The sequence below is a fragment of the Podarcis melisellensis genome, assembly GCF_964234715.1.
Source record: "Podarcis melisellensis genome assembly, chromosome: 15".
Lineage (NCBI taxonomy): Eukaryota > Metazoa > Chordata > Lepidosauria > Squamata > Lacertidae > Podarcis > Podarcis melisellensis.
The window spans coordinates 43,087,263-43,113,207 of record NC_138532.1 but is presented as its reverse complement, the minus strand read 5'-3'; the positions used below and the strand labels follow the sequence as shown (position 1 = coordinate 43,113,207).

The following is a 25,945-nucleotide window of genomic DNA, read 5'->3' as shown; positions in this document are numbered from 1 at the left end:
AATATTGTGTTGGAAGCCGCCCAGAGTGGCTGGGGAAACCCAGCCAGATAGGTGGGGTATAAATAATAAATTATTATTATTATATTACACATCCCTCTTCATCCTCCAGGTAAACAAGAGTTGAAGGCAACATTTCCAGCCGGGCAATAAGCTCAACAAGGGTGCACTGCAGGACCTGGGGAGAATCCCAAGGGCCAGATAAGCTCACAAGCCAAATTTGGCCCCGGGACACAGGCTCCCTACCCCTGCTCTTACTTACTCTCACAAGAGGGACTCAAGGTGCTTTACATTAAAAGCAGCTAAGAAGAACATCAATAAGAATTTGAACACTAGGTGGCAAGATAAAGGACGACCACTGTTTTCATGCAGTCCTGGGCTGGGGGCATTGTGGCAAGTTGAAATGGCAACCCCATCTGCCCATTGCAGCCCCGTGGAAGGCTGTTCCAGAATCGCAAGAGCAGGTCAGAGTAATCCACGATTTCCCAACGACAGATAACAGATTCTTTATTATGATGCCGTCCTGGACCCGAGCAAAACAAAACTGGCAGCCAAGTATCATAACACACAAGTGGATTGTAAGACAAAAATGATGTAAAATGCTGCACAAGGAATCCCTTAGCTAAGATATACAGCAGGATACCTTAAAACGTGGGAGTGAAGAGTTTTAAAAATCAGGAACCAGATTTTTAAAAGCTAATGTGCAAGAACCGTAGCTGGACAGGACAGCTGTACCATGGGGGAGTTTTCCTTCCATGTTAAGCAGCCAGAGGGGGAAATCTAAACACAGCCGCCGCTAATAATTTGTTCAAATCTGCAACAAGGTAGGTTGGATCCCGTTCAGAAGCCTGGAGGTTTTGAGATGACAGGAGCTGCCCATTTAATTCAAAGAATGGTAGCGTTGGAAAGGGAGTCATCTAGTCCCACGCAATGCAAGAATTGCAGCGAAAGGAAGAATGGACAAAATTTAATGAATATTTAGTTAAATACGTTAAGTTAAATTACGTAATTGGAAAAAGCTTGCAATTACCAGTTAGGCTTAGGATTTAAATAAGTAATGTGATGAATTATCATGTTTAATGCTGAATTGGGAAGTTAAAATGATGTTAAGTGATTTAAGTTAAGTTTATAAGAATTTTGATTTGGAAAACCGTTAAAACGATAAGCATTTGAAATTCAACTAAGGGGATACGAGGAAGTCACTTAACAATGTTAACAAGATTAGTTTTAATAAGGTTATGATTTATGTTTGTTTGTTTATTTGTTAGTTTGTTAGTGTGTTTATAACTGTGAAAATCAATTTTTAAAATTGGAAAAGAAAAGAAAGAATTGCAGCAGAATTTATGGGCACTACAGGCAAGAACGATGGGGGCCAAATATTCTGTCGCTCCCTTTCCGCAAGGACAGAGACCCTTAAAATCCCTTAAAATACCCAGCCCATTTGCCCTCGAAGATTCCTGCTTCCGGTTGCTCCAGGAGTCGTGTGCAGCCTGTTGCTCTGTCACCGTGTGTACGACCTTTGCCAGCTGAAGAGGTCGAGGCCAGGCAGGGCGGTCCCCCTGTTCCGCAGAGGGCCGCGCCGCCGGCAGCAGCGGTGCTGAGCGGTGGCTGTCCTTCGGCGGGGCTTGTCCTTCACCCTCTCTTCCCCTCGGAGAAACTCCGCCAAGGTCTGCAGGTACTCCAGCACCACTGCGTTACCCCAGGAGCCTTTGGGATCTTTCCCGAGGAATCCGCAGTGTCCTCCATGGGGACTCATCAGCAGGAAGAAGAAAGGGTTGCTCTGGAAGAGCTCCCACGGGATCGTGTCCTCAGGAGCCCCCCGGACGGGGTCATCGGCGCTGCAGAGGCACAGGACAGGCACGGCCACCTCGTCCACGTCTCGCAGGGGATCGTTGCTGGCCCAGTAGGTCTCCCAGCTCATCTTCTGCCTCCGCTGTGGGCAGAAGAGGGCAGCTTCAAAAGCTCGCAAGGAGCTGCTCCCAAGGACCCTGTCCATCTCAACCACCTTCCCCAGGGCCTCGGTGTACCTGGAACACAGAGCAGCAGGTGGGGAAGTTTTTTTCAGGCCGGGGACTGCATTTTCCAGGGGGCCACATGCCAGGGGAAAGCAGGCAGGGCAACAAATGGGAAGCTGGTTTCTGCACACACCCTGCTTCTCTATCCAAGAGGCACCATCAGAGTTCTATGTGGGGCTACCTTTGAAGGTGACCCAGAAACTACAACTAATCCAGAATGCGGCAGCTAGACTGGTGACTGGGTGCGGCTGCTGAGACCACATAACACCAGTCTTGAAAGACCTACATTGGCTCCCAGTATGTTTCCGAGCACAATTCAAAGTGTTGTGCTGACCTTTAAGGCCCTAAATGGCCTCAGTCCGGTATATCTGAAGGAGCGTCTCCACCCCCATTGTTCTGCCCGGACACTGAGGTCCAGCTCTGAGGGCCTTCTGGTGGTTCCCTCGCTGCGAGAAGCCAAGTTACAGGGAACCAGGCAGAGGGCCTTCTCGGTGGTGGCACCCGCCCTGTGGAACCCCCTCCCACCAGATGTCAAAGAGAACAACTACTACCAGACTTTTAGAAGACATCTGAAGGCAGCCCTGTTTAGGGAAGCTTTTAATGTTTGATGTATTATGGTATTTTAATATTTTGTTGGAAGCTGCCCAGAGGGGTTGGGGAAACCCAGCCAAATGGGCGGGGTATAAATAATAAATTATTTATTATTTATTATTATTATAAGGGGTCATTGAGATTTTTAAGCACAGAAGGCAAGCTTGCTGGATCAGGGCAGTGGCCCATCCAGTCCAACTTACTATGCTCAAAGCCACCACCCAGATGCCTATGGGAAACCTGCAAGCAGGATTCGATCTCAAGAGCAACGTCTCGTGTGGTTTCCAGCAACCGGCATTCAGAAGAAGCATTGCCACTTCCCGCTTTGGAGGCAGAGCAGAGCCAGCTTGGCTAGCAGCCATCGGCAGCCCTCTCCTCCTCCATGAATTTGTCTAATCCTCTCTTAAAGCCAACCAAGTTGGTGCCCATCGCGGCCTCCTGTGGCAGGGAGTTCCACAGCTGAACTTAAGGAGGAGTTCCTTTTGAGCTTCTCATCACTTCCCGCCCCGGATTGGTTTCCCCCCACACGAAAGAGGGGGGGCACCCACACTTCGCTTTTTCAAAGAGATCTGATTAAAAGTCAGATCCTGTGGATTTAAATCTGGGCTTTGAAGACCACAAAGCCACAGCAGGAAGTGGGAAATAGTGTCAGTATTTTTGCTTCCTCCATCACCTCTAGGAACTGAAGGGGGGGGTAGCAACCACCTTCACCACGTAACGGCCATGGGGTGGGGCAGTATGTGTGTTAGGGGGCCTTCAGGAGTTTTATGGGTGCCCCCATGTGCACCACCAGTTCAGACTATTGGCATGTGGTCAGTGGACTAGGGAGACTAGGCTAGTCCTCTAAATGTTCTCCTTGTGCCCAAAGCCTGGAAAGCTTCTGCCCAGGTTAGGGAGGGAGGCATGATGCTCACGTGAGCGACACCAGTCCATCAAGGCATCATGCTTGTGACATGCCCCCCCCCATCTCCCTCACTGGCCCCTCTGGTCCTAACTGTTCCCCTACGAAAAATTTCGCCCCATACCACTGGTTCAGGCCCTATTCCCAACCCTCCAAGTGTCCCTATTTTCCAAATTTACAGAAGATGCCCCGGTTTCTGATTTGATCCCTTCATGTCCCGCTTTTCCTATTTTCATCGGAGAAATGTGGGAGGGCGTGCTATGCCAGAAGGTTTCGAAATAACCCATAGCTGTCAACCTTCCCTTTTTTTTGCAGGAAATCCCCTTATTCCAGCTCCGTTTCCCGCTGCTATCCCGGATTGTTAGATATCCCGTAAACTGTTCCCAGGACAGGTGAGGCTGCTGATCCCTTATTTTCAAATCTGAAAGTTGACAGCTATGGAAATACCCACCTGCTGACGTTCCTCTTCTGGGGCAGGAGGAGACTCCATTCATACAACCAAGGGAGGCCAGCCTCAAACCAGTCCTGGGCCTTCAGAATGGGCGAGATGCAGGCAGCGCCACACAGGTAGCTGGACGAGCCGCATTCGCCCAGGTAAGAGAGCAGCAGGCCTGACCCTGACCCTTCGCTCGCGGCAAACAGGGTCCTGGTGGGGTGCCGGAACCGGATGTATGCCACTGCCTCTTTCAGGTCGTCTGGGTCGCCAAAGGGCTGCAGCCTGGGGGTGGTCAGTGGGCAGCTGTTGTGCCCACGCCGGTTGAAGATGACCGGATGGTAGCCTTGCTGGAGGGCCAGTCGGCACAGCTGCTGGACGTTCCGGCTGATCGTGCCAGTGGCGTTGGGCACCACCAGGAGAACCGCTGCGTCAGTGGCTTTCCTGCCTCCGTCCACGGGTCCGGACACCCAATCCAACGCAACGATGCCCTCGTCCGCCAGTTGGAGGTGGTCCCTGGAAAACTCCAGTGGGCGATCCGGGGGCCACAGGAGCTGCACAGCAGTCTGCAGGTTTGGCCACCGCTTCCAGGACCACCGCTTGGTCTCCAGGTGGGCGGAGTGGCAGAAGCTCTTGACCAGGGCCTGAGCCAGGGCTGAGGGCTTGCAGATGAGGCGGCAGCCCCCTACAGGAGACCCCCGCTCTTCTCCCAAAGGGACCCCAGCAGCCTTGTGCTCCTCCTCTTCGGGTCCCCGTCTTTGCGGCAGCCTCTTGCCATCGGTGGATCTGCCGTGAGGAGCCTGGGGCTGCCAGATCCACCAGGTGAAGAGGGCCAGAAGGATGCAGCCCACAGCCCAAAAAACCATCGCCTCTGGGCTGCTGGGGCCTCAGGCAAACACCTCACTAGAACTTGCTGAGAGTCTGGCCAGCTTTTTCTGGAGCTAACTGGTGCTTGGTTACTTAAGCAAATAATTTATTTGTCTGAGGGTTGCTGGGGGGCGGGCGGGCAGGAAAGCAGGGGTGATGGGTGTTGCTCCTGCAAGTGGGTTAACCCTTCTGCTTCCAGAGCTCTTCACCTTCTGCTTCCAGAGGCCCAAAGAGGGATGATTATCCTCAGTGCTTTTGTCCCTGGGGGTATACAAAGGCATGGAGCACAGGCACCTTTTTTTCCTATAAGAAAAGTACTGGTTAAAAATCTGGCACTAACTGTGAGTACCAACACCATTTTCTCCCCAGAAGAAAAGCACTGATTATCCTGTATATTAGATATTCCCTCTCCCTCCCAGCGTCTCCTGTTTTTGTACTCTGCCTCATTCAGCCACAAGGTCTGGGCGGCACTTTCCCCTCTTTAACCTTTGCTCCTCTGGAGGCTGCCGAATTACGACTCCCATCAGCCCCAATGGCCCAGGGATGATGGGAGCTGTAGTCCATCAGCGCTTATAGAATCAGAGAAATGTAAGATTGGAAAGAACTCCAAGAGTCATCTAGTTTAGCAATGCAGGAATCAGAGCAAAAGAACCTTCTCACGGATCAGTCTCTGGCGTCTGTTTAAAAACGTCCAATGAAGGAGAGGCAACCCACTTTTGAGGGAGTCTGTTCCACTGTCAAACAGCTCTTGCCCTCATGAAGTTCTTCCTAATGTTTACTTGGAATCTCTTCATATTTAGATACAGCCCTTCATATTTAAAGACTGCTTTCACATCCCCTCTCAGTCTTTTCTCCTCCAGGCTGAGCACCCCCAGCTTCCTCAACCACTCCTTGCAAAACTCAGTCTCCAGACCCTTGATCATCTTGATCGCCCTCCTCTGCCCACCTTCCAGCTTGTCAGTATCCTTCTTAAATTGTGGCGCCCAGAACTGGACACAGGTACTCCAAGTGCGGTCTGATCAAGGCAGAATAGAGTGGCTCTATCACTTCCTTTGATCTGGACACTAGACTTCTGTGGAGAGCCAAAGGTTCTCCACACCTGACTTAAGGGAACAGGTGGCTGCTTCAGATAGCCTGACTGCAAATGCCTTTCTTTCTTTGGCAAACTTGTACAAAATCTGGGCAAAGTTACTGCAAGCTTTATTTTTTGCTTGGTTTGGGCTTTATTCCTGTTTGGTGCCATTGCAATCGAGGCACAATTGTTCATCAGATTTCACATACATCCAATTTTTTGCATGCAATTCACAGCTCAAAAAAAGAACCTTATGCCCCCCCCCCCAAATGTGGACATAAGCCATCTGAAGTTTGGGAGAGGAGGCATTTCCCTCAAACTTCAGGGGACTTCCCTCAAACTTCAGGGGACTCCTCAAAGTGTCATTTAAGGTTTACAGCAAAAACAAAAAACTACACTGCTGCCCTGCTCCAGTACATCATCGCTCCTAGTTGTTTCCAGTGGTGATTAGTCCTGGAGGGGAAATGGGGCACTGCTCCACCAACTTCCACTTGCCCTCATCCAGTCCAGAGGGTGGCCCTACCCATCAGCCCCCCCCCTTTAGTCTCAGTGATGGGGGTGGGGTGGGAAGCATGGGGACAAAACTGGAATTTGTTGTTTCTGCCTGTCATTGGCTCTGGCGCCCTCTACTGTTGGACTCCCTGCTTTCTGCCCTATCAGTCCCAGTGGCAACCAGCCATCACTGGGGGAATTAGTTAGCCTTTAATTGTTGCTTGCTAATTATTCTGTTTTCAAATCAAGAGGCTGAAGACTGACGTTCCCCACGCTCCTCTCGATGCGTCCATCTGGCTGTTATGACTCAAGGCTTATCAAAGACTGACTTCCATCCATCTGGTGTTCTGGAGCCTTCCTCCTCTCAAACAGTAGATGTGCAAATTACTAATCAAGACGACTGACTGCTTGGATCTAATTTTAATGCAGAGAAGTTCAAGGATGAGCATGCCACTGTTTCCAAGTAAGTAGGTAAGAAGAGCCTGCTGGATCAGGCCAAAGGGGGCCCTTCTAGTCCAGCATCCTGTTCTCACAGGGGCCAAATACCCTAAAGAATCTAGATAGACTGCCTCTGGATCTGGAGGTTACATAAGAAGAGCCCAAAGGCGGCAACCTCCCAGGATTGTTTTGAGGATAAAATCCGTGTGAGCGACGACTCTGTAAACCACGTGGAGCTCCTTGGGGCAAAGGTGGGATATAATCGTAATAAAATGAATAAAAGCAACCTCAGAAGAGCTTGCTGGCTGCCGCGTATCGGGGCAAAGGCCTGTTTAGCCCGGGATTGCTGTTGCAAGTGAGACCCGAGGGCATCCGCCCTCTCTAGCGGGGAGAGATGCTTGCTCGCCCCTCATGGCTGGCAGCAGCCACCGATCTCTCCGGTCCCTTCTCCTGCGTGCATTTGTCCTATTCCCCTTTCCAGCTGTTCGAGTTGGTCAAGAGGGATTTCACCAAGCGATCCGCGCTTGCGAAACGGCATTCCCTCCCTCGCTCCTTCCCAGGCTCCGCCTTCCCGCCGAGCTTGGGGTCCGGCGCGCCCGGAACTCCGACGGCCGCCAGGCGGTGCGCTTTTACGCGCAGAGCGCGCGGGAGGAGCGCGAGGAGGCGGCGCCCGAGGGACCAGCCCAGCCTTCCCCGGCCCAGCCCAGCCGCCGCCGCTGCCGCCGGACCGGATGGGGGAGCCGCTGCTGCTGCTGCCGCCTCCGGGGCCCCCGATCCTGCTCTTCTTGCTCAGCCTGGCGCCCGGCGTCGAGGCGGGGAAGGTGAGGCAGAGGCGGCGCGCTCTTCTTGCGCTCTTCTCGCTCCCTTTCTGCCCCTTCGCGACCCCCTCCCGGCCAACCAAAGAGGGAGGCGCTCTGGGGCGCGGGACTCCTAAGTCCGCCTCCAGAGTAGACCCATTGCACCGAGATGACCTTAAAAGTTAGTGGTAACTCGCCGCGATCTGTTGATTTCAGGGGCTGCAAAGCTCTCGGCGGCTGCTGCTTTTTTCAATCCCTTGTTTGACTAGGAGAGTGGAGACTAGCGGTTCCAGAACCGGAGTCGGACTTGGGGTGGGAGTGGGGGAGCTTGTGTGTTTTGGCCCCGAAGAGAAGGTCCTCCCGAGTCTCAGAAGGCGGTGGTCGTGAGTCCTGTGAGGCTGCGGGGCACGCTCTGCACGTGCTCAGAGGCTACTGCTAAATTCCAGCTACGCATCTTCTTGAGCAAACCCTCGATCGTCTCCTCCCCCCCCCCAACCTTCCTGTCTGTACGTCAGTGAGCCAAGCGCTGCCTTGGGGTGGGGGGTGGGGGTTAAGTGCACACGTTTTATAAAGTATCAGATTAGTACCAAAACAAACTTTTGAACGAAAAACAAGTCGCCGCTCGGCCTGTTGGGTTGGATCCAGCGTTAGTCACACAGGCACTAATAATGGACGTAAGTAAACTAAGAGCGTTAAGTTTAGTGGATCTCTTCTGAATAAAACTTCCTTTCCAATGCATTGCCTGTTAATTGGGGTTCCAGAGGAGCAGATAGGACTATCAAGCTTTGAGCTTTATTAAAAGCTTGGCTGAATCCTCTTTAGGTGCAGACTGGCCTTTAAAAGTTTCTGGCAGGACATGGTAGGAGACAGGGGTGGACAAATAATGCCTGCTTTGGACCACTTCCATGGTGTCAGGATGCTCTCCTCTGGGCCCAATCCGTGACCTGCAGTTGGGGCTTTTGGCTGCTCCTAATAAACCAGATAGATAAATAAACCAGAGAGCTGGACCATAAAGAAGGCTGATCGCCGAAGAATGGATGCTTTTGAATTCTGGTGCTGGAGGAGACTCTTGAGAGTCCCAGGGACTGCAAGAAGATCAAACCTCTCCATTCTGAAGGAAATCAGCCCTGAGAGCTCACTGGAAGGACAGATCCTGAAGCTGAGGCTCCAATACTTTGGCCACCTCATGAGAAGAGAAGACTCCCTGGAAAAGACCCTGATGTTGGGAAAGATGGAGGGCACAAGGAGAAGGGGATGACAGAGGACGAGATGGTGGGACAGTGTTCTCGAAGCTACGCACATGAGTTTGACCAAACTGCGGGAGGCTGTGGAAGACACAGGTGTCTGGCATTCACTGGTCCATGGGGTCACGAAGAGCCAGACACGACTAAACGACTAAACAACAACAATAAACCAGAAAGAAAGAACCGCCCCCACGCTTTTAAAGCAACACATTCAATTTTTTCACATTTTGAGGTTGTAATATGCTGGCTCCCTCTCTAGTCAAATTTCAAAACTTCACATGGTGTGATTAGGGGCAGATAGCCTTTCCAGGGTGCCCTTTGCCCTCCCCTGGGGCCTCTGAAGGTTTTGGACCACAACTACCACCTGTGGATCTCCAGGGTCTCAGAAAGGGACCCCTTTCTCAGCCCAACCTGGAGATGCTGTTAGGGATTGAAGCTGGGACCTTCTGCATGCAAAGCAGGTGTTCGATCACTGAGCTAGGGCTCTTCCCCTAAAAATGAAACATAGGTTCTAGTCCTCATGGTTCTGGATTAAGGGCCGGATTGAAGAGGTGAGGAAAAACATAGCTTGCCTTGGAAAGGAAGGTTTGGTGAATAAAAAGCCTGGTTTGGGGAGGGAAATTCTAAGCTGTTGTTTGTTTTCTTCCTTGCAGCCCAGTTTTCAACAAGATCTCCCCTCCGAAGAGCAATATCGCTGTCGTGGGGTATCCTGGCCAATCCCTCAGCAGGTAGAAAGCTAGTAGCTCTGAAGCCATAATCATCCGAAAATATTTTCAGGGGCATTGGTACCCCAAAATAAAACATTTGCATGCAAGGTGTCCAAATTCTCATACAACAAGAAGCCAAATTCTCCTGCCCACATCGTCAAAAATTCCAGTCAGTTTGCATGATTTTGCATAATTTATTCTGGTTTTGCAATTCACGGCAAGGAATCAAAATCTCATTCATACTTCTGTCCTTTGGCTTTTGAGTGTGAATCACATGCTTTTTTAAAAAGCATATATTTGGAAGGGTCCTGCTCTGATAGCCATTCCTCTGCCTTGTAAACACCTTTTAATTTAAAGAGAGGCATTTTGGTTGGAAACGGTTTTTAACTTTTCCTGGAATGTTTGTTTGACCTGCCTGGTATCTGGTGGGTGAGATTCTGATGATGTTCTGCCTGGTATGCTTTGACTCTGGTATCTCTCTCTCTCTGTATTATTTTCGCATCCTCTCCCTTTCATTTTATTCCCAGTGCTTGTTCTAGAAATTTCTTTTATCTACTAATTTTGCTAGCGGGCGTCATGGTTGCTAACCCTTATATTGGCTTCTAAATGTTGCTCAGTGCCTTGGGCGTTTTATGGTGTAACAATATTTTAGGTAAATAGGAACGTAAATAAGCTGAACTTTGCAGGAAGCTGGATTGTGTGCCCCATTCTAGAGTTTAAGAACCTGAGAAATGAGCCCGGCAGGATCAGGTTGCTTTCAGGTCGAGGGAGCCAGTGTTTGTCCACATTCAGATTTCCAAGTCATGCAGCCAGCAGGACTAAACCACTTCTGGCGCAATGGGACACTGTGACGGAAACCAGAGCGCACGGAAACGCTGTTTACCTTCCCGCCACAGTGGTACCTATTTATCTACTTGCGCTGGTGTGCTTTTGAACTGCTAGGTTGGCAGGAGCTGGCGTAGAGCAACGGGAGCTCACTCCATCGCGGGGATTCGAACCGCCAACCTTCTGATCGGCAAGCCCAAGAGGCTCAGGGGTTTAAACCACAGTGCCACCCATGTGGCCATCCACTTTTACCTTTACCTTCTGGACAGTAGCCATTGAGAGCCCTCTTCTCCGTGGATTTGCCCCATCTTTTAAGGCCATCCTAGTTTGTGTCCACAGCACAGATGCTCAATGTGTTCATCTTATATGTGTTGACCTGTTCTCTTCAGCCTATTAACCCATATTATTTATTTTTAAACCCTTCTGAACTGCCCTTCGCCCAAAAAATCCACCTGCATTTGCAACAATTAGGTTAAAGTTCTTGATAAAAGTGGGACAATTAAAAGGACGTATCAGTCCAGGGGTTAATGGCGAAAGCTTGGTTTTAGTGATCAGCAAATACCCAAGTGAACAAATTAGTTTCACTCTGCCTCCAAGTACTGAAACAGTGCCTAGAGGCACTGTTTTTTGCTGTATTTTGACCCATTCGGCTGGCATCTGGAGTGTGGGATCGGGGCCTCCAACCTGGCTTCAGACTTGATGGGGATCTGGCTCCGAGAGGATCCTATTTCTTCCCTTCTCCTTTAATTCCCAAAGCATGCAGAGGCGGGAAAAGGGTGTCCCCTCCTTCTCTCCCATTGGTCTCCACCCAAAGCCAGGGGCTCCTCCCTCCTTCCTCTGGGCCAATGAGAAATTGCCCAGGTGGCATTTGGAAGGCGGTCCCTCTCCTCCTCCCCCCTCATTCCCCACAGAGAAGCATGGGAAGGAGGAGGAGAAGCTTCCTTGTGCCAGGACTCTTGCCACCCGCTTTGGGGGACGGAGGAGGGCAAAGGGTTCGTTCGGAAGCTGATCAGGCCCCATTTCTGCAGGGCTTGGCCCAGTAAGAACTTCAGAAGGAGCACCGCAGCAGAAGCTGGATCAGGCCAAAGGGGACCCCCCTAGTCCAGCCTCCAGTCCTCACAGTGGCCAAACACCCCTTAAAAACCTAGCGGCCAAGATAGACTGCCTCTGAACCTGGAGGTTCCACAAGAACATAAGGAGAGCCTGCTGGATCAGGCCAAAGGGGGCCCATCTAGTCCAGCCTCCTGCCAGATGCCTCTTTGGGGAAGCCCACAAGGCAGACCTGAGCACAACAGCGGCAACTCTCCCTACTTGTGATTTCCAGCAGAGTTGGAAGGGACACCAAGGGTCATCTAGTCCAACCCCCTTAGATTTGTTTATATCCCACCTTTTCCTCCAAGTTGCTTGATGCTTTCCCACTCCTCATTTAAACCCCACGACAACACTGTGAGGTAGGTTAGACTGAGAAGCGGCAACTGGCCCAGAGTCACCCACGGCTGAGTGGGAGGATTTGAACCCCAGGCCCTGGTCCAATACGCTAACCACTACACCACGCTGTCTGTCTGATATCCTTACTCTGTGAGCCTGGGAGAGGCTGGCTGCCAGAGGGGGCCCAGAGAGTCCAGCATCCTCTTATCACTGTGGCCAGCCAGATGCCCCAAGAGGATGCCAGCTTTTGGTGTGCCAGCCTGACGGTCCTCTTTATACAGAATCTCGTAACCTGTCTCATGTCTGCTTCTGGCACATGCATTGCCCCATGTGGCGGCTAACAGATTGAGGTTGAATCCTGACAAGACAGAAGTACTGTTTTTGGGGGACAGGAGGCAGGCAGGTGTGGAGGATTCCCTGGTCCTGAATGGGGTAACTGTGCCCCTGAAGGACCAGGTGCGCAGCCTGGGAGTCATTTTGGACTCACAGCTGTCCATGGAGGCACAGGTCAATTCTGTGTCCAGGGCAGCTGTTTACCAGCTCCATCTGGTACGCAGGATGAGACCCTTCCTGCTCGCAGACTGTCTCGCCAGAGTGGTGCATGCTCTAGTTATCTCCTGCTTGGACTACTGCAATGCGCTCTACGTGGGGCTACCTTTGAAGGTGACTCGGAAACTACAACTAATCCAGAATGCGGCAGCTAGACTGGTGACTGGGAGCGAGACCATATAACACCGGTCTTGAAAGACCTACACTGGCTGCCAGTACGTTTCCAAGCACAATACAAAGTGTTGGTGCTGACCTTGAAAGCCCTAAATGGCCTCAGCCCAGTATACCTGAAGGAGCATCTCCACCCCCATTGTTCTACCCAGACACTGAGATCCAGCGCCAAGGGCCTTCTGGCGGTTCCCTCGTTGCGAGAAGCCACGTTACTTCTTGGTGGTGGCACCCGCCCTGTGGAACGCCCTCCCACCAGATGTCATAGAGAGCAACAATTACCAGACTTTTAGAAGACATCTGAAGGCAGCCCTCTTTAGGGAAGCTTTTAATGTATTATGGTATTTTAATATTTTGTTGGAAGCCACCCAGAGTGGCTGGGGAAGCCCAGCCAGATGGGAGGGGTTTAAATAATAAAATTATTCTTATTCTTATTACCATCTGCCAGTTCCAGACCTGGCCTGCTGGGGCCAAAAGCGTTGCCAACCCCTAGACAGATGTGTTTGGGGGACTGACCATTAGGAGATATCACCCAAGATCAGTAAATGGTATGTGAGTATCTTCATTTCTTTAAAAAGTCTTCTCTCCATAGGATGGGGGCATTGTTTTTCTCGACCACCAGTGCTCTCCCCTGTTCCTCCGCCGACAGCTGACCCTCCTGGCCCGAGCCTGCCTGCCCTACCAGGTCCGAGCCCCGCATGACGGCCCCACAGGACATTGGGTGAGTGTGCCGGGCAGAGGCTGCCAGGCAAGGGAGAAGAGTCCCTGCCATTGGCCCTCCAGGATTTGGGGAGCGGGAGGAGGAAATCACAGAACCGTCGTTGGGATACGAGGGTCATCTAGTCTGACCCGCTGCAGAAATCACGGCTAAAGGGGCTGTGTTTGCTTTGGCTAACCAGCTATTTTGCTTTGTAGCCCCTGCCGCTGGCAAAGGCAGAAGTGGCCCAGGCCGTCGCTTGGCTTGAGAGCCACATGGCCCAGCAGAGCTCTGGGAAGCCCCCGACAGGAGGGGAACGCTGCCGTTTCCTGAAGCAAGCATCTGCAGTGGGCGGAGGTTTGTGCCCAACGCACCTGGCACAGGTAAGGTGACGGTTGGTTGGTGGCAGAAGGGGAAGAATGCTGCAGGAATCACCACCGATAAAATCCGGCGCCTCTTTCCCATTCCCAGGCTTTGCAGAAGCTGCTCCAATGCTGGGAAGCTGCCCGAGGTCCCTGGAAACTGCGGAGACCGCGTAGGAAGCGCCGGGCTCTTCGTCGCCGGGCAGATGGCCTTCTGCAAGCAGATGTGGGTGGCGGAAGGCATTCCGCAATCGCCAACACCGCGAAAGGTGCAAACGGCGGCCCGCCTCCCGTTACCCTGAGCTTGCAGGCTGAGCAAAAGGGCATTCCAGAGTCAATAGACCTCGGCGGACAGGCCCAGCCGAGTGCGATGCCCCTGCCAGGCGGCCTTTTGGGGCAGCAGCCCCTCGTCACACAGGACATCCGCCCCTCACTGCCCGTCCTGCACACCGAGGCGAAAGCAGCCGGCGGCACGGGATGCCGGTGCCCGGATGGAGGACTCGGCAAAGCGCAAGGCCACGAAGGCAGGAAGGAAGCCAGAGGGTCCCAAGCGGGGGTCCGTGTCCCCACCCCACGCACCGAAGAGGCGGCCTGGGCAGCCAGTGCCCTCACTTTCCTGCTGGTGGTGCTGACCCTCGCCATCCTTTACACCCGGCTCCACCGGAAGTGCCGCCGTGGGAGAAGTCTCTACTGGACCACGAGCACCGAGGAGGGGAGCGACACAGTGGCTGGTGAGTGGCCTGTGGGGAAGGCAGTGGGGTCTCAGCCCTCCCCCCCCAATGCAGTGGGGCAGGTGCAGCATATACACATATCCATAGCAAACTCAGTGCCCAGCTTTAACCTCTGGGGAAATGCTGGTTGTTTACAGTAGCAATCTAAGATTATATAACCTGTGGAACTCCTGGCCACAAGATGCGGCCTACTCGAGGTCTGTGCTTGACGAGGGGGGTGGGAAATGCTGGTTGCCGGCTGTTGATAAACTGCGGAACACTCTGCCACAAGATGCGGCCTACCCCTGCTCTTTGCTTGACAAGAGGGGTGAAGGCTTAGAGCTGAGCGGGTGTGGAACCTTTGGCTTCCTGGGTGTTGCCGGACTCCCAACTTGCAACCACTCCAGCCGGGATGCCCAGTGGGTCAGGGATGATGGGAGTCCAGCAGTGCCTTTCCAGAGATTTTACAGCACTTCTGGATCAGGCAAAGTCATTCTGGGGTGAATATTCACAGTTACCTTCTAGCATAGCTGAAGGGGTCTCTGCATTCAGGCAGCCCACCTCCCAATTACCTAGAGGTGTGGTGGGCCATCTCTCACTGGAGAAGTTCACGGCAGTTGCAACCATATAACACCAGTCCTGAGAGACCTACATTGGCTCCCAGTATGTTTCCAAGCACAATTCAAAGTGTTGGTGCTGACTTTGAAAGCCCTAAACGGCCTCAAAGGCCCAGTAGACCTGAAGGAGCCTCTCCACCCCCATTGTTCTGTTCAGCCCGGACGCTGAGGTCCAGCGCCGAGGGCCTTCTGGCGGTTCCTCACTGCAAGAAGCAAAGCTACAGGGAACCAGGCAGAGGGCCTTCTCGGTAGTGGCGCCCGCCCTGTGGAACGCCCCCCCCCATCAGATGCCAAAGAGAACAACAACTACCAGACTTTGAGAAGACATCGGAAGGCAGCCCTGTTTAGGGAAGCTTTTAATGTTTGATCATTTATTGCTATTATTATTAATCTGTTGGGAGCTGCCCAGAGTGGCTGAGGAAACCCAGCTGGATTGGTGGGGTATAAATAATAAATTACTACTACTACTACTAATAATAATAATAATACAGTGGTACCTCGGGTTACATATGCTTCAGGTTACAGGCGCTTCAGGTTACAGACTCTGCTAACCCAGAAATAATACCTCAGGTTAAGAACTTTGCTTCAGGATGAGAACAGAAATCACACGATGGCGGTGCAGCAGCCCCATTAGCTAAAGTGGTGCTTCAGGTTAAGAACAGTTTCAAGTTAAGAACGGACCTCCAGAATGAATTAAATTCTTAACCCAAGGTACCACTGTAATTTGGAAACGGCCATCAGCTAGGACCCAGATGCAAATTTTCATTCAGGAAGAGTCTTCGGTGTTTGCCACCCAGTTGTTTGATCGGTTTTATACCTGATGAGGTATCTCTAGTCCTTCTGTGAGATGCTGTGATTTAGACCTGGGACATTCCTGTTGCAGACTGATCTGCGTCCCAGAGATGTGGTCCCCTGCCTAAAATAAGTGGGGCTGGCTGCAGCGGGGGTTGTGTGTGTGGGGAATAACTGCTTTGCTTGGCCCCGTGGTGAGGCGTGGAGGGTCCCCTATTACTTTTCTATATCTCCACGGACCCAGAGTCGGCAGGAGACTTGGCTCCAGGGGGTCAGCAATGGGGCTGCCCCCCCCTTCCTGCCAGCTTGCAAAGTCTTTCCGCTCCTGTCTCCTTTTGCAGCTGTGATCAAGCGGCGTCTCCTCTTCGCCCAGACCAGGCGCAAGAAGCGAAGTCGGCAGCAGCAGCTCCCACCCAAGGCGCCTCTTCTGCCGACGTCCACCAGCGATAGCTCAGATTAGGGCCGACCCTCTTCGTCGGAGGCGTCCAGCCGAAGGCCTCCCGGAAATCGGGGCTTTGCCAACGGAGCAAAGAGGAGGAGGTCGTCTGCGGGAGAAACTTTGGCGTTGCGGTGAAACAGCAGCCTGACCGTGCTCTGTTTACTCTCCGGAGGAGCTGGCTCCTTGCCTTCGTTTGTTTTTCTTACGCAATAAAATCTTTTATTTTTGCTACGAAAGCAGGATGAGGCATCCCTAAAGGAACCGGAAGGTTTGCAGATCGGGGGAAAGGCACGCTTTGCACTGCAGGCACAGAGCCCAGTCTGTTCTGCGTGGGTCAGTTTTCTATACCCATGAGGACTAGGCGCTTGGGGTAGCAAAAACTGTCTTGTAAGCTGCATGCCGGCAGCCAGGGAAGTGCAAGTGGTAGGAAAAGGAGCCTCCCCCCTTGAAACTTGTTTTCGTCGAATTTTATAGAAGGGGGTTGGGCTGGATGACCCCTGGGGTCCCTTGCAGCTCTACAATTCATTGATTTTATCAAAAGTTCAAGGACACTTTCCAGCCTGGCCAAAGCACTCAAGGAGAGCGTGTGCCACCTGGGACTAGGCTGCAGAGAGAGGAGCAAAGGGCCTGCCTCCTGGCACTGACTGGCAGTCGCTCACGGGGGGTATTTTTAAGGGGTTCATTTATTACATTGACGCAACACCTTTTCTTCCAAGGAACCCAAGGTGTTGTCCGGGGTTCTTCCCCTCCTCATTTAATTGCCACAACAACCCTGTGAGGTAGGCAAGGCTGAGCCAGGGTCATACCCAGTGAGCTGAATGGGGATAAATTTGAGCCCTGGTTTCTTGCAGGTCCTAATCCAAGGCTCTAACCATTATGCCACACTGCCTTGCACTGGTTGAGCCTGGGACCTTCTGCTCTACCGCTGGGCGACATTCCAAGGAACATGCGCATACTCAAATCACAGGAATCTTCCAGGGCGGACGAGACATTCAGCTGGTTCTGGGTGGGTAGGGTAACGGGTTCAAATGACCTCTATACGGTGTGGCCGTTTTCAGAGGGGAGGAAATAAGTTATTCCAAGGGGCAACCCCAGGAGATGCTCACATCTTTTTATTTGTTACAAATGTACAGGACAAACAAGATTTCCAGCGCAGTGCCCAGATGCAGCCCTCAATAGCCATGTGTCTCCCCACCCCACTCCGGTAGCCCACCCCACATTCCCTCAATGGCCTGAAAAACTTCACAGATTTCAAGGGGGCAGGGGGAACACGACTGGCCAGTGAGGGGGAAGTGGGGGGGGACTGATTCTTTGCTACGGAGGCAAAGGCAGACCCCATACTCCCCCCCAAAAAAAGGAATGATGGAGGGATTGGGGGGGGGAGAAGTGATCCAGCCGGAGGTTTCGGGGGGGGGGGGAATGATGCCCCGACCCACAGCACCTAGACGTTGTAATTCCAGTGTTAACACTATTAGGGGAGGGAACGTGGTGAGATAAATACATTTGGTGTTTATATATCTCTCTATACATATATATATATCGGTGCGTGGTCAGGTGGGTCAGGAATGGGACACATACAGTTCCACGCACTATATGGGAAGGTGGGGAGGAAGAGGAGGAAGAGTAGTGTTTGCAAGGGGGGGGGGAGAGATTTGACTCCCTTCAGGAGGACCCCAGCCCCGCTACAAAGGGCAGGAAAAGCTAACCTGCGGCCCGTCAGATGCGTCACTTCCATCTGCCTCTGAAGCCGACTTGGGTCGATGGGCTGCGATTCCTGCCTTCCAGGGGGTTGGGCTACATGAACTGTGTGGCCCCTCTGCAGCTAGGGGTTCTAGACTTGAACTCGCAACCGCCCTGAGCAGACAGCACAGGTGGGGTTGATTGTGATGATGACGAACGCAATACAAGTCCAAGCCATTTGTCCACCCAGGACTCTGTGCACTGACTGGCAGAAGCCCAACAGGGTTTCAGGCAAGGGGCCTCTCCCAGCTCTGCCTGGAGATGCCGTTGGGGCTTGAACCCGGGACCGTCTGCATGCAAGGCGGGGGCTCTGGCCTGCTTCCTCCCGGATCTTGAACGCCACACAGGTACGCCCCCCCCCAGTGCCAAAGGATGGGGAGATGGGAATATTTACAGGGGGAGATTTCTTCACTGCGCAGGCACCCCAGCGCCATGGGGCGTGTGCCCTATAGGGCCCCGATCCTGCCCCCCACAAGCTGCAGTGGGGAGCCTTGATCTAACCCAGCCTGGGCAGGTGGGCCGATTGGCAGGGAGGGGGGCAGGTGAGTCGGTGGGGAAAGGACACTTCCAAGTGGCTGCACCCCCCAAAGTCCTCCAGTGGGGAAGAGAGGAGCTGGGGGGGGAGGAAGAGGGGTGTGCCAGCCTCGCCCCCCCGCCTGCCCGCCCTTCACTGCTTCTTCTCGCGGGTGGTGATGGTGACCAGCTGCTTGGCGGCCTTGGCGATGTCGTAGGCACACTGGATGACCTGCTGGGTCAGGAGCTGGTAGTCCACGGGGGCCCCTGGCTCCGGGGGGACCGTCTTGCGGCACTCGCTCTGCAGGCGGTAGGCGCTGGCGTTCAGCAGGCGCAAGGAGCTGCGCACCGTCTCCAGGGCCGGCTTCTGCGGAAGGAGCGGAAAGGGGGAGTGGCGTAAGACTCCCAACTCACGTCCAGAGGTCCAGAGTTCAAGTCTAGCCTTCTTATTGTGAACTCGCAAGGCGGCCGCCCAGCCTCACTGCTGACTAAAGGGACACTGTCTGGCCTACACAGCCAGTTCCGAGTAAGGCCCTGAATGAACCCAGTACATCCAGCCAGTTTGGAGTAAGGGCCTGAATTAGCCCTGCATATTCAGCCAGTTTGGAGTAAGGGCCTGAATTAACCCTACACTTCACCAACCCAAAAACATGTGCAGAGAGCCTCAAAAGGTTGCCTGTTTTGCTTTACATTTCCAAAAGTCGTCATCATTAGGCGGTCAATTTTTAAAAAATGTATTTCCTAAAAGTTATATCCTGCTCAATCATAGGAAAATAACATCGTAGTGGTTAGACTTGTTCATCTCTGTGTGTATGTAAAAATTAAAAATAATGGAGGTGGGGGCAGGTTGAAGGGAGGTGGAAGTTGGAGCTTGGCTGCTGGAGGGGGATGGGAGAGGGTCCCATGTTCCTGCCCCCCTGGCCCTATTTTAAACTATCACTTCCTACTCCCTGCTTCTAATGAGCCCCATAGAGCCTGGTGGATCAGGCCCATGGCCCACCTAGACCAGCATCCTGTTCTCACAGCGGCCAACCAGATGCCCCAGTGAAAAACCTATAAGCAGGATCCGGGCAGGAGAGAAAACTCTCCCTGCTCTTTCCAGCAACTGATGGTGGCCATGCCTGCCTACTGTGGCAGTGAGTTCCAGAGTTTAACTGCACTCCCTGAGCGCCAGACGTCATTGTATAAAGTTCCACCACGCCGTTTCTTGCTTGTCTTTTCTCTAAACTGCAAACGGCGCTGCAACTTTTCCTCACAAGGGAAACTTCCCAAGCTCCGCAACATGCTTTGGGAGGTGTTACGCCCAGGAAAAGCCCCTGGGAGTGGCGTCCGCTCATTTTGAGGACGTATCCTGGGCTGGGAAGGAGATTTCCCCCACCCAGACCCCTCTCTCGGCAGAAGTGGCTCTCCCGCTCTCTCCTACCTTGGGGAAAAGCGACGCCATTTCCGTGACGGCAGCGTGAATCTTCTCCGAACAGGGGACGAAGCTGCTGGGGTTAAGAAGGGACAGAATGAGGCCCAGGCCCAGAGCACTGACTCCTTTACCCACACCTGCGTTGCAAGTTTTGCCAGTTCCCCACCCCAGTCACCGCATTAGATCCCTTTAGGGATTAAAGAAGAAAGCAAACTTTATTCAGCAGAGCAATTCGGATTCCTTAAGAGCATTTGAGGGAATCTGCCGCCTCCCCAAGTCCCAGATCTGGGCACCCCTCCTTGCTAAGGAAGCGGCAAGCTCAGAGCAGGGACTCATGCAGAGACACACAACAGGCAGATGTCCTCTGAAGGGGCCAAATCCTGCCGCTGTCTCCCCAGCGTGAACAACCGCATGCCAACAACAGCGAAAGGTATACCAGAATGACAACCTTGCAGAGGCTGGCTAGGCAGGCACACTCATTTTCATTTCTCACGGCCCATCATCAATCTGTTCCTACCCCATCTTGCCCTCCCCAGGGGATTCCTGGAGGGATTCATCCTGACCTGTCATGCTTGAACTCCTGGGCAGCTCGGAGGAGCTCCTGGATATTCTTTGTGACCTGTTCCGTCTTGAGAATGACGTCTTCTGTGCTGGGCAGGCCCGGGTCCAGGTCGCCTTCCAGTGGTTCAGGTTCTGGGTGCAAGTCATCGTCCTTGCTGAGGTCCAGCAAGCGCTTCCCGTCCATGCTGAGAAAGGGGGGGGGAGAAGCAGAGTGGGTTTGGGGCAGGGAAAGATGCTACCCTCCAGATCCCTGATGCCAACTCAGATATTGCCATCATCAAGAGCCAGGGAGGGTGTTATTTCTAGGCAGGGAAGACGGAGAGTGCCAGAAGAATCTTCGCTTCTGTTTAAAGGAACGAAATAAGTTTCTAGTCCTTATGGTGGGTGAGGGGGGAGAGAGAGAGGAAAACCACAGAAGCTTGGAGAATTGCTGGGTAAGATTTCCAGCTGTGGAAAAGGAGAGGGGAGATATCTGAGCTGCTTACGTGACCCCCCACATCCCAGTTTGTCAAAACAAGGATTGCACAAGAATGGCATAATGCTAGCAGGTTGCAGAACTGAACTTCCCTCAACGCAGAATTTGGCTTGCCGGCAGCTGAGGGGTGTCTCCAATGAAACTCTACTCAGAGTAGGCCCACTGCAGAGAATGGACCGTCTGTATTCATTTTCACTGGCTCTGCTCCCAGGATAACTGAACACACTGGCTGCAGCCTGGAATTCTTAGTCGCTTTTGAGCCAGCAGGTCTTCTCAAGCAGCTAGTCCTGTGCAAGTAAGTCCCAGAGAGGGATGCCCTGCACAGCCCTCGCCCTCACCTGAGTGGCAGATCCCCGCCCTGCGTGTTGTCATAATCGCTGTCTGTGCCGCTGCCGTGTCGGTCCAGTTTTCCAGTCTAGGAAGGAGGGGGGAGAGAAATTGGGCAGTGTTAAAGGGGGGGGGAGGAGGTGGCAGGCACCCCAGTTGTGTAACCGGAGCAGAGGCTTGCTTTGCATGCAGAGGGTTCCCAGGCATCTCTAGTTTAAAGGAACTCCAAGCGCTGCTGCCGGTCAGAGCAGGTAATACTGAGCTAGGTGGACAAAGAGTCCAGGCAGGCAGGGAGTGGGTGGAGCCCCCTATTTTGCATGCAGAAGGTCCCGCATTGAATCCCTGCCATAAAAGGCGGCAGGGCTAGGAAAGGAAGCACCCCTTGCTGAGACCTGACATAGCTGCTGCCGGTCAGAGCAGGCAGCATTGAGCTAGATGGGCAAAGAGTCTGATCTGGAATAAAAAGGAAGCTTCAGACACTCCCAACCCCAAGAACAGAAATGTCATAAGTCACCATGTGACGTCCGCTCTCCGGGGCGCAGGACAAGAGGGGAGAAGACTGGGGGAATGGCATTGACGAGATGGAGCCGCCTTTCCGCATCTGAAAGGGAGAGGGCAGGAGGCAGCCGTTAGCCAAACGCAGAGAGACTGGATTCCGATGGGCAGAGGGATCACTTGGCAGAAGCCCAGGAGATTTTCTTTTCATGTCTTCTGTCTGGGTGTGGCCCCCCGGCCCCCAGTAGCAGCCCAGAAGGAGCGAGATATATTGGTTTTTACGCACATTTCCAAGCTTATCATCCTTTTCAAAAATGTTGGCTACCACAGCCTAGGACTTCCTTCAGCCTCGACTGATGGTTTTCCAAAGTCTTTTCTAAGTGTGCATCTTGTTACTATAATTATTGCTACCTTAAATACAACTATTCTGAATTCCCTTCGCAATGATTTATATAATACTCCTTACAAAACTTCTTTTAACCCTACAAGGGATGTTAATTGGTTACAATTGCTTTCCAAATATATCATAAACCTCTTCCATTAGGAAAGTCTGGTCCTGCTGGTTCCGAATTTTCCCTGTTAGTCTCGCCATCTTGGCATAGTTCATCAGTTTCTCTTGCTGAGGAGACTTTATTTTCAAGCCTTCTGGGTGACCCACCTTGACCCACATAACACTCCTTCCACAAGTGTAAGAAACCCATGTTTGAGTGTGGCAGCACTTACACTTTGGAACTCCCTGCCAATTGATAATCAGGCAGGTGTATGCTCTTTTGGGCACCTGATGAAAACATTTTCACTTAGACAAGCCCACCCACACATTTAGAAACTGGTGCGAGTTCTAATCTGTTTTTAGTCTATTTTTATTGTAACTTTTTAAAAGCCTTAATTTTTTAAATTAATTCTTCTGATCTTTTATTTCCCTTCCCTTCCCTCCTCCTCTCCTTTTATGAAGATTACCCGCTCTGAGACCCCACAGCTAATTCTCCCCAGGCCTCCTCACTGGCCCAAGTAGGACCAATTCAGCCAGCTAGCCCTGGGGATTATCTAATTGATTTTTGAATTTGGAATTTTATTGTTATTCATGTTTTTATACCGTATTTTATGCTGCTTTTATAATTAAGTGTTTTAATGTGTTTTAAATTTGTTGTTAGCTGCCCTGAGCCTGGTTTTTGAACCGGGAAGGGCGGAGTATAAATATAAATTTATTATTATTATTGATAATCTTTTCAAGCAGTGTATAATTTTCATGAAATAAATAAATAAAAATGGCAGTATTCGCCAACCTGGTGCCCTCCTGCTGCTTTGGACTACAACTCCCATCAGCCCCTGGGTGAGCAAAGAGTTTATGATGAGGGCTGCAGTCCAAACTTTTTTTGAGGGTCTGAGGTCGGCGAAGTCTGTCGTAAAAAGCAACCAGGGGGGTCACGTATGGGAGGCGGCCGAGCCCCAGATCTTTCACCCTGGGGCCTCCCCCCCTTTTAAAACTTAAAAACAAAGTAAATAAATAAACACTTTGCTCACGGGGCTCTGTGGCAAAGCTAGTGAAACCGCCTCCCTACCAGCCTTGGCAGGTTAGCGAAAATTAGCTATCTGTACATATAAACTAGCAGAGTGTTGTCATCACATTGGACCCCGGAGGCTTTGAAGGGTCTAGCAATGGTCCCTGGAGGAAGCGCCACTCACCCGGTAGATGCTGGTCTGGTTGTGGATGGAATACAAGGCTTCCTCGTCCACCTCCTGGAACGGCAAAAGAACAAGGGGGTGAGTAGGGGGGCAACCCCCCAACTCCCAACGAAAAAGCACCTGTTGGATTGCAGAATCCCAACCCTGCGGACGTCACCCTCCTTGACTCACAGCTCCGCACAGCAAGGAAGCCACTAACCAACTTTTTTGCATTTAAAGCAAAGCATGTTGGGGCGGAACGAGAGGTCAGGTGGCAAAATGCACCCAAACACTTAACACCCACTCACAAATGCCCCCTCCTTGGCACTCACCCCGGGGTGGAACGGAGTGGAAAGGCGGGTGACCAGGTCATCCATCGGCTGCTGGCCAAAGGGCTTGAGGGCCCCAGTGCCCGGCTCATACATGGAGAAGGCGTGGCGGTCCCGGCGGTGGGCTCCCGTGGCTGTGGAGGCCACGTGGCTGTGGTCGGGGCGCTCGCTGGGGGGTGGCGCTGCCGCCGGGTGGATGGGCCCCACCTGCTGGCGAATTTGCATGTTCTCTGCCTGCAGTTTGTGGATCTGAAATGTGAGAGGAAGGGGAACAGGACTGTCAGGGCTGGATCCGGCCAAAGGCAGCTCATACCTCCGAAGGCAGAATCACAATTGGAGAGGATTTTAACGGATTGGGTCAGAGCTAGCGAAGTTTATGCACTTATCAAATTTATATACCACCCATCATCCGCAGATCTCGGGACAGTCCACAGCATAAACACGCAAGATATAAACACAAAATACATTTTTAAAAAACCAGTTAACTCCCCCCACCCACTCCCATAAGCACATTTAAAAGGATGAAATTCAATAGGGACAAAAGTCAGGTTTTGCACTTAGGCAGGAAGAACCAGATGCACAAATATAGAACGGGGAACACCTGGCTTACTAGGAGCGCATGTGAAAAAGATCCAGGAGTCTTAGTAGATCACAAGTTTAACGCAGCAGCAAAAAAAGCTAATGCTATTCTGGGCTGCATCGAGAGAAGTCTAGTGTCCAGATGAAGGGAAGTAATAATCCCTCTCTATTCTGCCTTGGTCAGATTCCTCCTGGAAAACTGGACACCAGTTCTGGGCACCAGAGTTTAAGAAGCTTGCTTCCTCTTCCAAATATCTCTTCAGATATTTGAAGATGGTTCCCATATCTCCTCTCAGACTCCTCTTTTCCAGGCTAAACATCCCCAGCTCCCTCAACCGTTCCTCATCAGGCTTGATTTCCAGACTCCTGGTCATCCTGGTCGCCCTCGTCTGCCCACCTCCCAGCTTGTCAACATCCTTCTTAAATTGTGGCGCCCAGAACTGGACACAGGACTCCAGGTGGGGCCTGACCAAGGCAGAATAGAGTGGGACTATGACTTCCCTTGATCTAGACCAGGGGTCAGCAAACTTTTTCAGCAGGGGGCTGGTCCACTCATACCTTGTGGGAGGCCATACTATATTTTGAAAAAGAAAATGAACAAATTCCCATGCCCCACAAATAAACCAGAGATGCATTTTAAATTAAAGGACACATTCTACTCATGTAAAACACGCTGACTCTTGGACCGTCCGTGGGCCGGATTTAGAAGGAGATTGGGCTGGATCTGGCCCCCCCCCCGGCCCTTAGTTTGCCTACCCATGATCTAGACCAGTGTTTCCCAACCTTGTGCCTCCAGCTGTTTTTGAACTACAACTCCCATCATCCCTGACTAGCAAGACCAGTGGCAAGGGATGATGGGAATTGTAGTCCAAAAACAGCTGGAGGCACAAGGTTGGGAAACACTGATCTAGACCAATGATGGCCAAACTTGGCCCTCCAGCTGTTTTGGGACTACAATTCCCATCATCCCTGACCACTGGTCCTGTTAGCTAGGGATGATGGGAGTTGTAGTCCCTAGACTTCTCTTGATGCAGCCCAGAATAGCACTAGCTCTTTTTGCTGCTGCATCACACTGCAAAGTACTATCTGGACCAAGAGTCGGGACGTAACATAAGGCAGCACCCTCCATTCCCCTGGCCTCAGCCGTCAATCCCAGACCCTTTCTTCCTTCCGCCTTGTGAAGTTGCCAAATTTCACTGCGCGGTCGCTGCTCCTGTTCAGACCACTTCCAGGACGCTCCCTTCCCAATCCCCCCAAGCCCCCAACAGCAACCTGCCTCTCTCTGCAGCCGCCTCAGCTCGTCGCTCAGGCTGTTGTTGACTTTCATCAGCTGCTGCACTTTTGCTTCGGAGGCGGCCAGCGCCTTCTTGACCTCCAGGTACTCCTGCAGCGTGATGGGACCATCTGAGAGGTCCGAGGAATCCATGCTCTTTTTTTCCAAGAGGAGAGAGAGGGAGAGGGAGAGGGAGAGGGAGAGGGAGAGGGAGAGGGAGAGGGAGAGGGAGAGGGAGAGGGAGAGGGAGAGAGAGAGAGAGAGAGAGAGAGAGAGAGAGAGAGAGAGAGAGAAAGAGAGCTCAGTGAGATGGGGTCATTACTGGGGTGGACACAAAAATGTTCCAGGCATAAAACAACATGCTTTGCGGAATGCTTGTAAATCAGTGCGGAATGCCAACAGCAACAAACCAAGCAGATTTTGCCAGGAAATGGGG

At 52.2% G+C, this 25,945-nt stretch overlaps 3 protein-coding genes across 5 annotated transcripts in view; 1 reads left to right on the top strand and 2 right to left on the bottom strand.

Moving 5' to 3' along the window:
• Positions 1–1,329: 1,329 nt before the first annotated feature.
• Positions 1,330–5,966, bottom strand: ABHD15 (abhydrolase domain containing 15). Its single transcript, XM_081889686.1, has 2 exons — positions 3,956–5,966; positions 1,330–2,024 (listed from the first exon to the last, which is right to left on the bottom strand). The coding sequence occupies exons 1-2, from the start codon at positions 4,801–4,803 to the stop codon at positions 1,499–1,501; spliced, it is 1,374 nt and encodes a 457-aa protein (XP_081745812.1). The 5' UTR covers positions 4,804–5,966; the 3' UTR covers positions 1,330–1,498.
• Positions 5,967–7,480: 1,514 nt separating this feature from the next.
• On the top strand, positions 7,481–16,377 carry TP53I13 (tumor protein p53 inducible protein 13). Its single transcript, XM_081890581.1, has 6 exons — positions 7,481–7,627; positions 9,501–9,575; positions 13,117–13,245; positions 13,440–13,604; positions 13,693–14,314; positions 16,044–16,377. Exons 1-6 carry the CDS (start codon positions 7,538–7,540, stop codon positions 16,160–16,162), a joined length of 1,200 nt encoding a protein of 399 aa, XP_081746707.1. The 5' UTR covers positions 7,481–7,537; the 3' UTR covers positions 16,163–16,377.
• Positions 16,378–17,235: 858 nt separating this feature from the next.
• Positions 17,236–25,945, bottom strand: part of GIT1 (GIT ArfGAP 1) — a 49,070-nt gene continuing 40,360 nt past the window's right edge. For 2 of the 3 annotated variants that reach the window (XM_081890774.1, XM_081890776.1), the window contains 8 exons: positions 25,513–25,665; positions 23,661–23,906; positions 23,350–23,403; positions 21,686–21,772; positions 21,183–21,259; positions 20,372–20,554; positions 19,818–19,881; positions 17,236–18,761 (listed from right to left, as the gene is read on the bottom strand). In XM_081890774.1, the coding sequence (XP_081746900.1) occupies positions 18,549–18,761; positions 19,818–19,881; positions 20,372–20,554; positions 21,183–21,259; positions 21,686–21,772; positions 23,350–23,403; positions 23,661–23,906; positions 25,513–25,665 (1,077 nt within the window). In that variant the 3' untranslated portion in view covers positions 17,236–18,548. Of the gene's footprint in view, positions 18,762–19,817; positions 19,885–20,371; positions 20,555–21,182; positions 21,260–21,685; positions 21,773–23,349; positions 23,404–23,660; positions 23,907–25,512; positions 25,666–25,945 lie in introns of all 3 variants that reach the window. The other variant, XM_081890775.1, reaches the window with a different exon arrangement.

Excerpts from the sequence above, each read along its gene's own strand:
- TP53I13 (XM_081890581.1), top strand. The coding sequence starts at position 7,538 with ATGGGGGAGCCGCTGCTGCTGCTGCCGCCTCCGGGGCCCCCGATCCTG. Across the intron at positions 7,628-9,500 it reads CCGGCGTCGAGGCGGGGAAG|CCCAGTTTTCAACAAGATCT; the intron begins GTGAGGCAGAGG and ends TCTTCCTTGCAG. Across the intron at positions 9,576-13,116 it reads CCTGGCCAATCCCTCAGCAG|GATGGGGGCATTGTTTTTCT; the intron begins GTAGAAAGCTAG and ends TTCTCTCCATAG.
- ABHD15 (XM_081889686.1), bottom strand. The coding sequence starts at position 4,803 with ATGGTTTTTTGGGCTGTGGGCTGCATCCTTCTGGCCCTCTTCACCTGG. Across the intron at positions 2,025-3,955 it reads CAGAAGAGGAACGTCAGCAG|GTACACCGAGGCCCTGGGGA; the intron begins GTGGGTATTTCC and ends TCTGTGTTCCAG.